At 47.1% G+C, this 18,158-nt stretch overlaps 1 protein-coding gene across 1 annotated transcript in view; it reads right to left on the bottom strand.

Moving 5' to 3' along the window:
* Positions 1 to 1,687: 1,687 nt before the first annotated feature.
* Positions 1,688 to 18,158, bottom strand: part of LOC109554247 (solute carrier family 22 member 20) — a 32,310-nt gene continuing 15,839 nt past the window's right edge. The window contains exons 8-12 of the mRNA XM_019954565.2: positions 17,863 to 17,971; positions 17,456 to 17,659; positions 10,180 to 11,872; positions 5,490 to 5,664; positions 1,688 to 4,229 (exon numbers count right to left, since the gene is read on the bottom strand). Of these exons, the coding sequence (XP_019810124.2) occupies positions 11,776 to 11,872; positions 17,456 to 17,659; positions 17,863 to 17,971 (410 nt within the window). The 3' untranslated portion in view covers positions 1,688 to 4,229; positions 5,490 to 5,664; positions 10,180 to 11,775. The remainder of the gene's footprint in view (positions 4,230 to 5,489; positions 5,665 to 10,179; positions 11,873 to 17,455; positions 17,660 to 17,862; positions 17,972 to 18,158) is intronic.

Raw genomic sequence — 18,158 nt, 5'->3', positions numbered from 1 at the left:
CCTGGAGGGGGTATGTTTTCTAAATTCACCCATGGGTGGTGTATGGACTAGGTGGCCCTGCATTTATGGTCAGCCCAATGGTATGTTTTAATTGAGTCAAGCGTTCTATCGTAAGAAATTACGAAGAAAAGACAACTTGTTTATTTGGGGTGCATGCCGCATGCTAAGTCCCTTCAGCTGTGTCCGACTCTTCGTGACTCTATGGACTGTAGCCTGCCAGGCTCTTCTGTCCTGGGAGTGTTATGTATAAATGTGAGAATATGGCAATGACATTAGTCTTTCTTCCCCTCACTTTCCCAGCTGTGCCCTCGAGCTGCAGGATGCTTGGCATCTGGACCTTCTTCCTTAGCTCATGATGTGAACTAGAACCGGGTTGGACTGGGCTGGACCCCAGTTTTGGCTGTTTATCTTGTCCTTAAAGGTGACATTGTGGGAATTGAGTTGTGTCCCCAAGGATCACGCCAGTGTGCAGGACAAACTCTGCTTCTCCCTTTAGCAAACATTCCCTGAGGGCCAACCCAGGTGACTCCTTGCCACTGCCGTCGCCCGGCGTCCCCCCACCCCCATTTATCAAAGAAGGGCTTTTCTGGGACTTCCCTGGTGATCCCGCAGGGAGCATGGATTCGATCCATGGTGGGAAAACTGAGATCCCATATGCCGTTAGTGACAGTGAGAGTCGCTCAGTTGTGTCAGACTCTTTGTGACCCCAGGGACTATACAGTCCATGGAGTTCTCCAGGCCAGGATACTGGAGTGGGTAGCCGCTCCCTTCTCCAGGGGATCCTCCCAATCCAGGGATTGAACCCAGGTCTCCCTCATTGCAGATGGATTCTTTACCAGCTGAGCCACAAGGGATTGGGCATGGCCAAAAAAAAAGCCTCTTCCTCCCCAGCCCCTCTCCCCCAAGGCTGAGGATGGATGGGGACAGCAGCCAAGGAGGGGTGCCGTTTCCTTTCTGAGTGTTTCACCCTGAGGTCCAGTCAGACTGGAGCTGCTGTCCTGACTGCTCCGGTTTCTTGGGCTGAGGAAAGGGCAAGTTTAATGAGTCCAGATGTTTTTCTGACTGGTTGTGGGCACAGTGTAAGTGTTCAGGAAGACAAGGAGGTGTGCGTGAGGTAGGCTGGGAAGATGGACCCATCGAGAAGGCAAGTTCTGGGTTTTTTTTTTTAGAATTAGCCAATTCTTCTTCTTCTTATTAATGAACAAAGCAAAACAAATACCTGGAATACATGAGGTAGCTAGCAAGTGGCCACAAAGCTGAAGTGCATTTTAAGCTCCATTTATACAGAATTAAAACTGCAGTTGTTACACATTCTCCTACTTTAGTAAATAGCAGATTTTCAATTCGTGTTAGTAGGTACAATGAGCTTCTTCCTCAAGATGATCAGGCTGACTCTGACACTTCTGTTCTGTCCTTTCTCTTTTTTTTGTAGGCATAAAAAAGTTTTATCTTTTTTCTAAAAAAAATTGAAGTATAGTTGATTTATTTTGTTTCTTTATTATTTTGTTTTCTTTTAACCAACGTATTTTCATAGTTTATTATTTCTTCTCATAGTTTATTATTATTTCTTCTTTCCTAATCAGGCCAAAAAACAAATCTAGAACATTATGAGTCTTTTTCAGATACAAGAGGACATTTAGTTATTTATTCTTCTTTGTGTAATATTTGGGGCTTCTCAAGAGGCGCAGTGGTAAAGAATCCACCTGCTAATGTAGTAGATTCAAGAGATGCGGGTTCAATCCCTGGGTTGGGAAGACTTCATGGAATAAAGAAAGACAATCTACTCCAGTATTCTTGCCTGGAAAATTCCATGGACAGAGGAGCCTGGAGGGCAGCAGTCCCTGGCGGGCAGGGTCTCAAACAGACACGACTGAGAGCACTCACTCACACACACACACACACACCCCTACGTGTAATACTTAATAACCTTCTATGTTCTAAAGTCACATTGGTGTTTTTTAAACCTTCAGAACTGAATTGCGGGTGGCTTTCTGATAAATAACAATGTCTTGTTTGGCATATTGAATGAACTTGTGTTTGATTTTTGGCCGAGGTGGTCCACAGCTCTCTAGTTGTGGCCAATGGGCTTAGTTGCCCCCAGCAGGTGGGATCTTAGTTCCCTGGCCAGAGGTCAAAACTGCATGCCCTGCATTGCCAGGTGAATTCTTAGCCACTGGACCACCAGGGAAGTCCCTTGAATGAAAAAGTATCATTACAAGTTTGTTGTTGAATTTACTTTCAAATACTTCTTAGCTTTTACCTGTTAACATGAAATCAGGCAGAAGTTTGGGAAGAGAATAAACTGAACATCATGGTAAAACAGATTTACGATACGGAAGTCCTTCCTATCATCAGAATTTCTCTGAATAGTTCTGTTTCTGCAGCAAGCAAGCATTTACCCCTTGAGTGTCTGGACCCCAGGGGCCCCTGGGGTGGCTCTGTGGCTCGCTGACTCCCGCTTGGTGCTCCATGGCTGCTGTCCGGCTCTTCACTCCCCCCATCTCCTCTCCAGGCTCCCCACTTACTCATAGATTAACGCCTTCCATGGAGAAGCTCAGGCAAGACCAGCTACATAATTTGTGAGACCTAGTGCAAAGTGTGGAGAAGGCAATGGCACCCCACTCCAGTACTCTTGCCTGGAAAATCCCATGGGTGGAGGAGCCTGGTAGGCTGCAGTCCATGGGGTCGCTAAGGGTTGGACACAACTGAGCGAATTCCCTTTCACTTTTCACTTTCATGCATTGGAGAAGGAAATGGCAACTCACTCCTGTGTTCTTGCCTGGAGAATCCCAGGGACGGGGGGAGCCTGGTGGGCTGCCGTCTATGGGGTCACACAGAGTCGGACACGACTGAAGTGACTTAGCAGCAGCAGCAGCAGTGCAAAGTGAGAATTTGGGGCTCCTCGTTCAGAAATGACTGAGCATTTCAAGATGGTAGCAGCCAAGCATTATACCCAAACGTGGTACCCTTCTGAGCGTGGAGCTCCAAGCAACTGCAAGGTTGCACACCCATTAAGTCGGCCGTGTTCACAGTCCTTCTCGATAATGCCAGAGCCTTCCTTTGCTTGAAGCCAGCACTGGACTAGGACCACGTGGGCTGGCTGCCCTTCTCCTGACTTGGGCCCTTCAGCTGCTTCTCTGCTGCCTGATGGGTCTATTTTATAATCTTAATTAAGTCCTTCTGAGACCTGAAGCTGCTCTGAGAGAGGGGAGGGGTGTCCTGGGGCAGACATGGCTGGGGAACCAGGAGACCTGGCTGGGTTCTGTCTCCAGAAAGGGCTGGGTTGGGGCTAGGCTTATATGACAACTGACCTTGGGTTGCCCTTTGGGTGAGTGCTTGCTAAAGAGAGAAGTAGTCTTGGCACCTGGGAGCTGATGAAAAGCTGCCCGAAAGAGATAACAATGGTAGCATTATTTCAATTTGGGTGTTTTTTTTGGTGTTTTGCACAGTCATCTTGTCTTGCACAGAGCTACTCTGGAAACTTGTCTAGAAATAGTTGGAAATCACCCAGGAAAGTCATGTGTATCCATCACCTTATCATTAAAAGTAATCAAGACTCATTAAAAGAGCTGCCTTCTTGTAAATAAAGGAGACGCTATGCCCAGTGCCCCTTCAATCTCAACAGTGATGATCCTGAGACAGCTGGAGAGGAAGTACCCAGAGCAGGGCCATGGTGGAAAGTTTCTAGATCTGTGCCGCCTGGTACAGTAGCCACTAGCCACATGTGGCTACTGAGCACTTGGAATGTGGCTAGTGAGACCCAGGAATTACATTTAAATTTTATTTAATTTTAATTAATTTCAATCTCGGTAGCCACAGGGAGCCGTTAGCAACTGCATTGGACAATGCAGACTACATCTGGAATCTAGATTCAGAGCATTGTAACCCTAAACAATTTTAAAATATTTGTAAAGACCCAAATCATGTCAAAAAGTGGTTCTATTAAATGTTTTAGGCAGACAAAGCACAGTACTGGGAACCAGATAGAAGAGCCTTGTATTGACAAGGAGACAGATACGGAACTGACTAAGATGTAAGAATTGTAGAATTCGTGAGCTGATGAGACCTAAAGCTTTTTAAAGTCCTTTTCCAATTGTGCTGGTAGACCCTGTTGCAGAAACAACCTCGCAATGTGACGATGATGGTAATGTTTTGTCAGTGTCATCCTCCAAAAGTCACCAAGGACAGTGGTCCTTCCAGTGGCGTAAGTACCTCCAGAGTCTTCTCCCCTATAAAAACATGTGAACACTGGCCAAAGATGTTGAAATCAACTTTTTCAGAACTCTGAAAATGAATCAAAGGCTTGCAACAGATGCTCAACAGATCAGTCATTAAGAAAATGCGAATCAAAACTGCAATGAGATACCACTTGACACATACTAGGATAACTATAATAAAACATGGAAAATAAGTACTGGCAAGGGTGTGAAGAAACTGGAATTCTGTGCTTTATGGTACAAATGGAAAATGGCACAGCCGCTGTACAGGTCCTCAAAAAATTACCTGATTACCCACAAATTCCTCTCCTGGGTATTTAACCTAAAAAATTGAAAACAGGTATTCAAACAAATATTTGCACATGAATATTCGAAGCCACACTATTCACAGTATTCTCAAAGTGGAAGCAACTCAAAAGACCATTAGTTGATGAATGGCGAAACAAAATGTGATTTATCAATGCAGTGGAATATTATTTGGGGATCAAAAGGAACGATGCATGGATACATGCTACTATAGGGATAACCCTTGAAAGCATTATACTAAGTGAAAGAAATCAGACACAATGACCAGATTTTACATGATTCCCTTATCCATCTCTCTCGAAAGGTAAGTACATTCACGGTTCTTTATGATTGGTGCCTAAGGCAAATTTATAGAGATAGAAAAGTGGATCAGTACCTAGAGGGGTGGGATGGGAGAGCAGTGGGAGGCATGTTCGAGTGGGAGGGGACATGGGTAAACCTGTGGCTGATTCATGTTGGTGTTTGGAAGAAATCAACACAATACTGTAAAGCAATTATCCTTCAATTAAAAATAAATACACTTAATAAAAAGAAAAGCCGATTAGTGATTTGCCAGGTGTTCGGGGAAGGCAGTCATGGGGCTTGCCCTCACAGAGTTCACAGTCTAGCTGAAACTGCAGACACCGAACAAGGAGGACAATGAGATGATAAAATGTGCCAGGGGCTATGGTTCTACTCTAAGAGCACGTGGTCCCGGCTGGAGGGGCTCCTGGCCAGGGGCGGGCGTGCTTCCTGAGGGAGAGCTGTCTACCGGGCGAGAAGGCATGAGCCAGGGTAGCGGCGGGGGAGAGGGGAGGGCCAGCCTTCAGTTCACCCCCTTCTCTTGCTGCCTTTTCTTCCAACCCTGACACCTCTGACCCTCCCCACTGCTGCCAGAGAGGCTTTCCTAAAATTCACATTTGTGCTCGTCACTTACTTGAAACCCTTGACTGAAAAAAACCATAAAGAACTATGAATGATACTTACCTCTGGGGAGAGAGACTGACAGGGGAAATTTTTTTTTTTCCTTTTGTGCTTTTCTGTGTTTATACTTCTACATGTACAACTTCTGCTTTTGAAATGTCAACAGAGGTCATTTCCTTGATATTCCCTTAGGAGATTATATTTCTCTTCATGTTCTTCTCTGACTTTCTGCCGCCATCTGGAGAAAAAGTCATTTCTTTAGCAAATACGATCTTCCCTCACATTTCCCATTTTTTTCCAATCCCAGTTGATGCTCCAGTATTTTAGTCAGGACCTATGAAGGAGAACGGAGAAGGCAATGGCACCCCACTGCAGTACTCTTGCCTGGAAAATCCCATGAACGGAGGAGCCTGGTAGGCTGCAGTCCATGGGGTCGCTAGAGTCAGACACAACTGAGCGACTTCACTTTCACGCACTGGAGGAGGAAATGGCAACCCACTCCAGTGTTCTTGCCTGGAGAATCCCAGGGATGGGGGAGCCTGATGGGTTGCCATCTATGGGGTCGCACAGAGTCGGACACGACTGAAGCGACTTAGCAGCAGCAGCAGCGGCATGAATGAGAAATGACAGAAATGTGACTCAAAATATCGTATGCTCTTGGCTTTGCTTTTGCTCTGGTTGGTTTCATGGCAACTGGAGCGGGCTGGGAGAACTGCTCTACCTGTTCTGTGTCTGTTTCGTGTTTGAACGTCCTGTCGGGCAGGCAATGCTTATTACTCTCATTTCATAGAGGAGAAAACCAAGACGAGAGAGGCTAGGCAGCTCCCCCAGCGTTTCACAGTTAGTAAGGGAGCTGGAACCAGACAGGTTGCCTCCAGAGCCTGCCACCTGGGACATGGATCTCTTGCTGAAGACCTCCAGGGTCAGGATCCAGAGGATATCTTCCTCCAAACCCTCATCAAGTGAATCTGATTGGCCCTCCTTGGGTCACACGGCCTCCCTGCACCAAACCTTGGTGCTGAGGAAATGGCATGTTCTGATTGGTCAGGCTGGCCATGGAATCAGCCTCTTTAACCACAAGGACTGGGTGTGGGGGGCGTTGTTACCTTTGCTCTGAGCTCATCTAGCCACAGGATTCCACCTTGCATCTTCTAATATGCATCACACTCTCTTTACTTCTTTGTCTCTGCTTTTGCCCTTTCTTCTTCATGGGACTATTCCCCACTCCCTTCCACCCCGCCCCCCACCCCTCCCATCCCTGCTCCCCCCACCTTCCCGCCCCCACCCCCCCAACCCCTGCCCCACTCCCGCCACTCCCCACCCCCCATCCCCCCACCCCTCCACCCCCTCCCGCCACTCCCCACCAGGCTAGTGACAACTTCTCCATCAAGATTCAGGTCTCTCATTTTCCGCAGGAAATAGTTTGTAACCCAGCAGGCTGTCAGACCCACGGTTCTCCCATGGCTCTGAGCGGGCTATACCCCATCCTGGTTGAGGCTTTCTGATCCATGTGTTCAGAATGCACTAGAACCAAGTAAAGCAAGTCAGATGCTATCCAAGGATTTGAAAATGTTAAGTGAGGAATCAGAGGCGGAAGATGCTCAGAGCTGCACCATCACCCACAGGGCCCTGGTTGTCTACTAAGGCTGGGGCACTCTTGCTGAGCAGCCCTGGGGCTGCTCAGATCCTTTCGCTTTTTCTTCCAGTCTGTGAATTCACCCAACAACTGTCCAGAAAAACCTCTCCTGGGATTCAGTTTAGGCAGAGTCAGTTTCTGTGGCTAAAGACTAGAAGAATCTTAGTAGACAAGTGCCTCTTGCTCTGGTCATACCTGTGCACACCTGTCATACATCAGCAGAGCTGAGTTATTTGCTCACTAAAGCAGTTTCCCTGCACACAGGGTATTGTCCCCATTTTACAGATGAAGTAAGCTAAGCTTTAAGATGTTAAATGCCTTGCTCAAGTTTACACACTTAGTAACTGATAGCACTGGGACAGATAGGTACTTGGAATAATGGGAAATGAATGGTTTTATGGAAACATAGTTGTCGTTATTGTTCCATTGCCTGGTCGTGTCTGAATCTTTGCGACCCATGGACCGCAGTACACCAGGCTTCCCTGTCCCTCACCATCTCCCGAAGTTTGCCCAAGTTCACGGCCGTTGCATCGGTGATGCCATCCAGCCATCTCAGTCTCTGATGCCCTCTTCTCCTTCTGTCCTCAATCTTTCCCAGCATCAGGGACTTTTCCAGTGAGTTGGGTGTTCACACCAGATGACCAAAATAATGGAAATGCAGACCTGGGTTCAAATTACAGCTCTGCCACAGGTCAGTCAGTCAGTCAAGTTACTGACTACTTGACTTTTAGCCAGGAGAGGTACTACCTGAACGCTTGATGGGTGCCAGGTAAGGTTATTTGTATATATGATGTCATTTAATCCTTACGACAACTCTGTTGGGTAGGCCTTATTTCCCCTCAATTTACAGTTGAGGAAACTGAGAATCAGAGCAGTCAAGTGACTTGCCCAAGATCACAAGAAGAAAAAACATTCTGAAAGAATTTACCTCTAACTGTGAAGAGAGCGTGGGAATCGACAGAGTACGGGGAAGAAAATTTCACATTTTTTCCAGGCACTTTCCTCTCAAGTTTGAATTTTTACAACATGTGAATTGCTCCCCAGGTGGCATTAGTGGTAAAGAACCTGACTGGCAAGGCAGGAGACTTGAGAAATGTGGATTTGATTCCTGGGTCAGGAAGATCCCTTGGAGGAGGGCTCGGCAACCCATTCCAGGCTTCTTGCCTGGAAAATCCCATGGACAGAGGAGCCTGGTGGGCTACAGTCCATGGGGTTGTAAAGAGTCAGACATGACTGAAGCGACTTAGTGCACACACATAGAAAAAAGATTAAAATGTCTGAATAATATTATTATCACTGTCTAAAGGCTTTAAGGTGGTAGGTGAAGTCTGGGGAGGAAATACCCTGCCATAACCACAGTCAGAGTGTTGGGGGAGAGTATGGCACCAACCTCCAAAACCTCCTTCCAAAAACCTTCACCTCTTGATATCCGAGGCCACAAGTAGATTCATTTGGCATGAGTCAGGGCTAACTTGAGTGATTAGTAGAATGTAGCAGAAGTGTGTGCTTTCTGAGGGTAAGGTCACGAAGGGCTTTCATTCTGAACTCTGTCTTGAGCTCTGGATCACGTCTTATGGAGGATGCCAGTTGCCATGTTATGGGAATGCTTCAGCAGTCCAATAGAGGCCTTCGGAGAGAGCAACGGAAGCCTCCAGCCAACAGCCAGCTCCAACTTGCCAGCTATGTGGGTGAATGACCTTGGAAATGGATCCTCCAATGCCAGTCAAGCTTTTAGATGACTGCAACCTCATGAAATTCCTGAGTTAGAGCCACCCAGCTGAACCCTTCTTGAATTCCTGACCCACAGAAACCAGCAAGAAGAGATAAGAAAGCCTTCTTCAGCGATCAATGCAAAGACATAGAGGAAAACAACAGAATGGGAAAGACTAGAGATCTCTTCAAGAAAATTAGAGATACCAAAGGAACATTTCATGCAAAGATGGGCTCGATAAAGGACAGAAATGGTATGGACCTAACAGAAGCAGAAGATATTAAGAAGAGGTGGCAAGAATACACAGAAGAACTGTACAAAAAAGATCTTCACGACCCAGATAATCACGATGGTGTGATCACTGACCTAGAGCCAGACATCCTGGAATGTGAAGTCAAGTGGGCCTTAGAAAGCATCACTATGAACAAAGCTAGTGGAGGTGATAGAATTCCAGTTGAGCTATTCCAAATCCTGAAAGACGATGCTGTGAAAGTGCTGCACTCAATATGCCAGCAAATCTGGAAAACTCAGCAGTGGCCACAGGACTGGAAAAGGTCAGTTTTCATTCCAATCCCAAAGATAGGCAATGCCAAAGAATGCTCAAGCTACCGCATAATTGCACTCATCTCACACGCTAGTAAAGTAATGCTCAAAATTCTCCAAGCCAGGCTTCAGCAATATGTGAACCGTGAACTTTCTGATGTTCAAGCTAGTTTTAGAAAAGGCAGAGGAACTAGAGATCAAATTGCCAACATCCACTGGATCATGGAAAAAGCAAGAGAGTTCCAGAAAAACATCTATTTCTGCTTTATTGACTATGCCAAAGCCTTTGACTGTGTGGATCACAATAAACTGTGGAAAATTCTGGAAGAGATGGGAATACCAGACCACCTGATCTGCCTCTTGAGAAATTTGTATGCAGGTCAGGAAGCAATACTTAGAACTGGACATGGAACAACAGACTGGTTCCAAATAGGAAAAGGAGTATGTCAAGGCTGTATATTGTCACCCTGCTTATTTAACTTATATGCAGAGTACATCATGAGAAACGTCTGAGTGAACTCCGGGAGTTGGTGATGGACAGGGAGGCCTGGCGTGCTGCAATTCATGGGGTTGCAAAGAGTCGGACACGACTGAGCAACTGATCTGATCATTTGTTTAAGCCCCCAGGTTTTGCAATGATTTGTAAAGCAGCAACAGATGACTAATCATGAGGGCGAGTAGAGTGGGGTGGAGGTCCTGGCTGATTGTTTCACTCTGTCTTTCAAACTTGCCATAGTGTCATATTCCTAAGGACAGAGTAAGGAACAAGGTAGGTGATGAAATAGTTAATCCCACTAGGGGGTTGTAATTTAAAAAAACACAGGAGGCTGCTCTAAGTTACACAAGAAAGCAGGTTTGCTTACCCACAAAACCAAGCAGGCTTGCTTAGCAACAAAACGATGTAACAGAAGCAAGAAATATGCTCCAGAACACTAAAACAATGGCAGCAGGAGACCCGCGTCCTTCCCTGTGAACTCAGCAAGTTAATGATCCTTAGGGCATACTCTCTGTACACATAAAAAATGATGATTTACAGAAAAGTACTCACTGTTACAGAGACCTGGAATAATCTCTACAGTCCTGACCTGAGCATGTAGAAACAACAAAAAACTCTCCTGCTCAACCTGGAGGAGGAGCTGATGTTGCAAGCATGACGTCTACTCAAGAACGACAAAGAAGGTCTTCTCCCCCTCCCCACTCTTCTTTTGATTATAAAACTGTAGCTCGCTAAGTTCTCAGGGCAGCACCCTCTCCCCCTCCTGCTTGTAAGCCTCAAAATCATCCTGCTCTAACAAATCACTTCTTATCTATCACTTCGCCTCTCGCTGAATTCTTTCTGTGCTAAGACATAAAGGACCAGAGCTCTTCGGAGCCCCCCAGAGGGCCACCTGTAGTTTGCTAAAACTTCAAAAACAGTGGCAAAAATCACTTAAAAGAAGAGAGAGAAACAGGTTATCTCTACACCTCTGTATTTGTTCCAGCACTCCATGGAAATACCCCACGAAAATATTACAATGTCTTAGTATTTACTTCTTTTTTTTTTACTAAGATAATAAAAGTAATGCAATTTGAATTTGTGTTGTACTTTTTTCTGCTGCTAAGTCACTTCAGTCGTGTCCAACTCTTTCTGACCCCATGGACTGCAGCCTGCCAGGCTCCTCTGTCCACGTGATTCTCCGGGCTAGAACACTGGGGTGGGCTGACATTGCCTTCTCCAACTTGTCTCTAATCTTTCAAAATATATTTAATACTGGATCTGAGCTCCGAGGGGTGCTGTGTCATACCAGGGACTCGATCTTCTGCTTGACTCCTGGGAAACCGAACCACAATCCATTTCTGCAAAGTGGAATTGCTAGGAATGCCAGTGACGGGTGGAGGTCTCTATCCATCGCCCGAGTCTGGCTGCATCATTTACTCGTCAACTGTGTGTGGAGACTGTACTGTCTCCCAGGCCCATTGCTGGGGAGACATTTGCCAGGGGAAGATACAAGTCACACACCAGGGAAGAGCTTTAATCATATAAGGCAGGAAAGAGTTAATGCCAAATGAGTGAGCGCAGTGAGTCCTGAAGTTCCCGGAACCCAGCAGGCAGGGGCTGCTCCAGGGACAACGAGGGGCAGAAACATCACCTTAACCCTCCAAAGACATGGCATTTCCACGTGGGACAAGGATGAACAGAGAGGATTTTAAGGGGCAGAGTCAGGGATTGGAAAGGAAGACGGTGCCTTCTTGGGCCCCTGGGCACAGTTTCTCTTTTCTATACTTTCACAAAGCCGGCGGGCCGCTGCTGGCTGGTTTTCTCCAGCAGCCCCAGCCTTGCTGTCAGGGCAGCTCTCTCTCATGGCTCTGCAGAGTCGCCCTAGTCCTCAGCCAGTCTTGCCCCCATCAGCGCCAGGAGAAACTGGAGGAAACTGGACACTGGCTGGGGCGCTGCCAGCAAGTGCCAGGCTGTTGGCAGCTTAGATGGTTTCCTTGAGGGGCGAGACTCCCAGCTGCTGAAGAGAAACTTCTTCACCCTTCTCTTCTGCATCATTCCTAGACAGGCGTTCTTTGACTCTGTTGAAATGAAAAGACAAATGACATTAAAAGGAGGTGATGAGGGGCAGGGATTGCGAGCATTGTGGGCAAGGGTGTATTTGTTCCACATACAGGAGGTGTATCTCCGCTGTCCCAAAGTCCCCAAAGAAGGTGACCCGTCCTCTCGTCCCTGTGAGGAACCTCAGCAGGTGCCTCCCACCGTCCCATCCACTCCCTCGCTCTCTCCTGAGATCCACAGCTACCAGGGGCTGGCCTGGCTGGTATCAGCCAGACTTGGAAAGGATGCCAAGTCAAAGAGTCTTCAGATGAGGACCTGAGGCCAGACACACACCCCAGGTCACACAGCTGGTGAACAGGGCACCAGGCTCAGCCCACTTTCTGCTGCTGGGCCGGGCTTGCCCAGGGACCAGGGGCACCAGTGAGACCCCAGGACTGGGCCCTGGCCCAGGTAGAGGTCAGTCGTTCAGGAGGCAGGGAGGGAGGAGTCAGGTGAGGATGAGGGCAGGGAGGTCACTGCAATAGCCTCCCAGTAGCCCGAGGGCTGTCCCCAGGGCTGCCTGTCCCTGATCACATCCAGTTCTGCTGCTGTTTCCTATTCAACCCTCTAGTCTTTGAAATGATTTATGTTCTGACCTCCTTCTGTTTATTTCATCCTCTTCTTGAACAGACTAAGAACTGTCTATTTTTCTACTTAGTTTTTCTTATCTTCTTGTCTTAATCACTCACATAGCTTGCCAGATTCTCCTGTCCAGTTTCAGCTGGTTCCATTTTTAGAACTTGTTGCATATTCAAAACATTTCATCAGTGTTTTTTTTTATTTTTAATCCTTACCCATTCTATTTCTGATTTTTTAGTTCAATGGTTTAAGCCTTTGTGTCTGTGTGATCATGGCCTAACATAATCACAAAGAAACATTTTTCTTCTCGTTTTACTGTTCTGCATCTCTCTTTTCTGCCCATTAAGCCTCGTTTTCCTGACTTCTGTCCCTCAGGGTCATTGAGGGACAGAAGCTTGTTGGTTTTGCCTGCTAAGTGCCTGTGGTGGGGAGTGAGAGGTGGTTCTCTCCAATTCTGTCTGATAGATTCCTCTTCCCTTTCAAAGATGATTCCTAAAAACCCAGAGGCAGACATTCTCCACATTCAACTGCTGCAATGGGTAGGCTTGCTCAGTGTTATTTTTGAAACTCATCAAATGAGCAAAGACAACCAGAGGCAGCCTCTTCATGTAATCCATAGTCTTTTTTTTTTTTTGGCTGTGCCTCGCAGCTTGCAGAGTCTTAGTTCCCTGACCAGGGACTGAACCCAGAGCATAGCAGTGAAAGCGTGGAGTCCTAACCACTGGATCCCCAGGGAATTATCAATGGTCTTCTTTTTTTAAGTATCTGAAATACAGTATAAAAAATATATATATCTGAAATATAGTACACACACACACACACACAATGATTAGGACTCCACACTCTCAAGGTAAGCATTAAAAACATGCTTGGGTCAGCCATGCAGCTGGTGCTCACTATGGGTGGGAGGGCAGCCGGAGGTCCTAGCTGACCAAGAGCCTGGCCCTTGGCCCTGGTGGAAACCAGACCTCTGCTGAAAGGCTGAACTTTTCTCTCCACCCTTCACCTCTCCATGCCCCCCACCAGTGGGAAGAGCTTCATGGACGGTCACTGGTTGGACCTTTGGCACTTTCTCAGGCCAGGCTACCTCTCTTCCGGGTTTTCCTGACACCTCACAAGCTTAGGGGAGCTTCAGCTTCACCCAGCTCCTTCCCTCACTTCTAGGCCTGGGAAATAGGAAATGGCCTAATTGAATTCTTACAATTTTTTTCATTGTGTGACTCATCTCCTTGATTACCAAAGAAAACCTGCTCAATGCAGATAATTTGGAGAAAAAAATTCTAAATATAAAGCAGCCAGGAAAAAAATAAAATATCACTTATACTTTGAGACAACCACTGTCACCATTTTAATATACGTTTTTTCTCTTTTGAGTCTCTATTTCTTGACATGATTAGGAAAATATCCTAATGATAATACACTGAAAACATTTGTTTGTATGTTGTAAACATTTGTTTGAATGTTGTAAACATTCCCCATGCCATTAAACACTCCTCGTCAGCATAACATTTAACTGGTGCACAGTGTATCATAGGTTATCTAAATTGCTGGATATTTGGAGAGTTGACATTTTTTTCTGATACATTAAGCATGATGATGAATATCCTTGTAAATAAACTTTGTCCACATTTCAGCTACTTTTTTTAGGGCAGAGTCTTGGAAATGTCATTGCTGCCTAGAAGCTTGTGAAAAATTTTCCAACTCATGGTCAGTAATGCCAAAGAACCTTCCAGAAAGCTTGCAGGAGTTTCCTCCTTACTATCTGCACATCTCCTGCATTGAAAATGTTTCCTTAGTGAATATTTAAAACAGGACATCATATGGTTTTATTTGCATTTCTCTGATTATGACTGAAGTGGATATTTTTTCTCTTTTTACTTCCTACTGGCATTTCCTTCTTTGTGAATGTTCTATTCTTACATAAAAGGGCCTTTAAAAAAAAAACAAAAAAAACAGGATTAGTCAACTGCTTTTTTGCTATTTTTTCCAACAAACTAGGGCATAGACCCAACTGGGGCTGAGCCCTGGACCACATCAGGCATTCAGATACTCTGAGAAACAGTATCTGGTCTCGTGATGGATGAAGGGTCTTGAGGATGAGCAACTTGAACTTTAGAAACAGGCATTTTCTTTTCACCTTAATCTTTAACATCCTAGGCCTGTGACCGGCATTCATAACTATCTGATGAGATTAGAAACAGAAAAATGAGAGGGGCTGAGAAGTTCTGAATTCTTATTGTCTAAATGGCTGAAACTCCACTCAACTGTCTCATCAGAAAGGCTGTCTCTTGCCTCTCCTTCCCCAACAAACCAGAGCAAGTCCAGATGCTGCCATCTCATGTTTGGTTGGACAAGAACAGTCGAGAAGAACCCTGGACTGGCCACTGAAGAAGCCCAGGTACTAGCTTCTATCATTTATAATATGCTGGTCAAGTCTAAATCTCCTGTTGGAGGCAGCCTCTTACCAGCCTGTCTACACTGTTGATTGAAAATTATAGATTTGTGGTCTACATCCGGCTTACCAGATTACACAGGCTGGTTTGGGCTATGACCAACGGAATGGAAAAGACCCTTCAGCAAGCTTGTGCTTGCCTCCCTGAGATGGAGACCCACATCCTGATGGCTTGTGATGCGGGAATGAATGGCATCCCGGCGGCTCTGAGGACCCTGGCAGGTGTACTGAGTGCTCTGGCCCTTCCCAATATTAGCCTATATTTTCTTCCTCCTGCCATATTGTATCCTTTGAATTATGACAACCTTAAATAAGTGTGCTTTGTGGAGTCTTATTAGTGCTTCCAAATATAAAATCCTGTGTAATTGCTGGAGTAGTGGAAGTCAAAGAGCAAAGGACCTACTGGAGCCTGAAAGAGACGTGACAACTAAATGCCCCTTGTGATTCTGAACCCGACCCTCCTGCTCTACAGGATGTGGTTGGGGAGGACTTGAATGAGGTCTGAGGGTGAAATGGTAGTCACATAGCAACATTAACTTTCTGACTGTATGTGGTGGCTGTATTGTGCTCATGCAGGAGAACACCCTTGGAAAAATTACACACGAACATATTTGAAAGAGATTTCAACAACGTTCTCCATATGGTTCAGAAAAGAAAAGTTCTTTGTCCAGCACTAGCACTTCTGTTTGAGATTGTTCCAAACCACACAAGCATGTGTGTATACATATGTATATATACAACTATAAAGATAAACAACAAAAGCAACACAAAATACGGGACTACTCTGTCATGCTTAAGAGAACTTCTCGTACTGTGGCAGTCACAAGCTCTTCCTCACCCCTGGGAGGAGGGGACTCCTGACAGCACCAGCTAGATCAGACCCAAACAGTAGATCGCTGTGAGAAAGAATCACTTGTTGTCAATTGCTATAAAAATCAAAATTATTCAGGGCAAATGGTGCCCCAAATTCAGTTGGTTCATAGCCAGTAACAACATACTGTAGTTTCATAATTAATTGTTCCTGGCAAGGTCAAAGGAAAGTATATTACCTAAAACCAGAATTTCATTTGGCATTACTCAGATTTTTCTATAGCCAGGGCAAGCAAAATCTGATTTTAAAAATGCCAAGGCCAGACCATTACAGTGGTTCTCTCTGTCATATTAGGGAAGGACACTTCTCCAGTTTCTCTTCCAAGTACCTGGGGCCCTCAGGCAACATCTCAGAGCACCTGCGAACAGGTTCCGGACTGGGTTATTGACAAATGCTTACTAGACCCTGGGATACATGGACCTACATCTGTTCTGTGGGACGAGTAGGGGCTAAGAGCAGAAGGAAGAGCATTCCAGACAGGGACCCCTGGTGGTGGGCAGGGGTCGAACATGGGAGGGTGGGCAGGGACCATATCCTGAGAGTTTCGTAAGGTTTCAATTTTTATCCTCAGTGCAATAAAGAGCCAAGAAAGGGTTCTGAGGAGACAACTGCTGTGATTCTACTCACAGGATAAGTCCTTCACACCAGCACCTGTGTAGAGAGGAAAGAGGAGAGGGGCAGGGGAGGATCTGAAGTTTTTGTGATTGTTCAGACAAAAGATGATGGTGGCCAGGAAAGTGGAGAGAGATCGACAGATTCAAAATATATTTTGGAAGTAAAATTGACAGGACTTGTCAAGATCTATATCCTTGATCTACATGAATCCAGACTTTGTCCACAGCTCAGGGTAGAAATGGGATGTTTATGGTTTGGGTTATGGATCCCGCAAGGCTTACAGGATCCTAGTTCCCCAACCAGGGCTTGAACCTGTGCCCCCTGCAATGGAAGCACAGAGTTCTAACCACTGGAGCTCCTGAAAATTTCATGGGGGTTTATTTTGAAGGGATGCAAACACAGTCCATGCACACAGGCCTCTGGGCACAGATGGTTCAGCTGTGGCGTCAAGCTGGACCCAGAGAGGTCTCCTGGCATCCTAAAACTGAGGCTCATCCTGGAGCCCTTGTTGGTGAGAAATGCCTCAAGAAGCCACACGAGTCCCCTCTGATCTTATTTTAGAAACATTGTCAAGGACATCCCTGTCAGCTCACACAGTGATCTCCCTGAGAAGACGTGTTAGAGACACGTCTTCCAGTGCTAGCTGCTGAGAAAAACCTCCTTTTCTCTGAGGAACTGGTGTTCCCCGTCCTCTCTGAAAAGAGTCATCAATGTGGGGTCTCCCTTTCTGCTGCCAGAAAGCTTAGAGCCAAAGTGGACAGCCAGCGGACAACCTCGTGGGCTGGTCTTTGCTTCAAACTGGGGCGCCTCTTCCTCCCGCTAAACATCACCCCACTGCTCTGCCACATTTCGCTTCAACTCGTCCTCTTTTTCCTGGTCTGTAGGTTATTCTTATTTCCATTTCACCGTTCGCTGTGGAAAAATGGAGGCGGGCAGCACGCTGGTCTCTTGGGCTCTGTTGTCGCCACCAGACCATGTGTTAGCGGCACATGGAGGACCTGCACTTGTCTCCGCTGCCCACCCCGACTGTGCCCAGAGGCCCCTCACCTCCTCTCCATCGCCTCGATGGTCTCCACCAGGGGCAGGTCACGCGTCTCAGCCAGGAAGCAGACTGCCAGCCCGGCCAGGATCGAGGGGGCCCCGAAGCCCACGGGCGGCAGGACGGCACTGAACTCCCCGAGCATGGTGAGCAGCGGCGCTGCCAGGCCCCCGAGCCGGGCGTTGACCGAGGCAAAGCCCATTCCCATCTGCCTGTCGGAGCAGGGGGCCGGGTTAGCCGCTGTGGCCTGGACGCCCGGAGGGCCCGGCGCGCCGGGTCCTGGGTGTTGGGGGCAGAGCAGGACAGAGAGCGGGTCCTGCTGCAGTAAGCCCAGCAGGCGCCAGCCTGGAGTGAGGACCTCCCAGTTTGGGGCCAGCACCCTTGTGTACCCCCTCACCTGCCCCCAGGTCCCCACCTGATCTCCGTAGGGTACAGCTCTCCCGTGAACAGGTACACGCAGATGAAGGAGCTGGCCAGGCAGCCTTTCCCCAGTGCCGCCTGGGCCGTGCGCAGGCTCTGCATATCTGGGGGACAGGGGGACAGAGTTGCAGGGGGAGCCCAGAGCCCAAAAGGGGAGCAGGGAGGCACAGCAGGGTGGGGCTGGAGGGGGAGGGACTCCTGGGGAGGAGGGTGGATGAGGCTCAGAACCTGCAGAGGGAGAAGGAGGCAGAGCCCTGGGGGTAGAAGCTCTGGTTGCAGAACATGGAGGGG

Source organism: Bos indicus, chromosome 29, assembly GCF_029378745.1.
Source record: "Bos indicus isolate NIAB-ARS_2022 breed Sahiwal x Tharparkar chromosome 29, NIAB-ARS_B.indTharparkar_mat_pri_1.0, whole genome shotgun sequence".
In the NCBI taxonomy this organism is placed as follows: domain Eukaryota; kingdom Metazoa; phylum Chordata; class Mammalia; order Artiodactyla; family Bovidae; genus Bos; species Bos indicus.
Note: the sequence above shows the minus strand (reverse complement) of the source record. Positions and strands in the feature narration are given on the sequence as shown.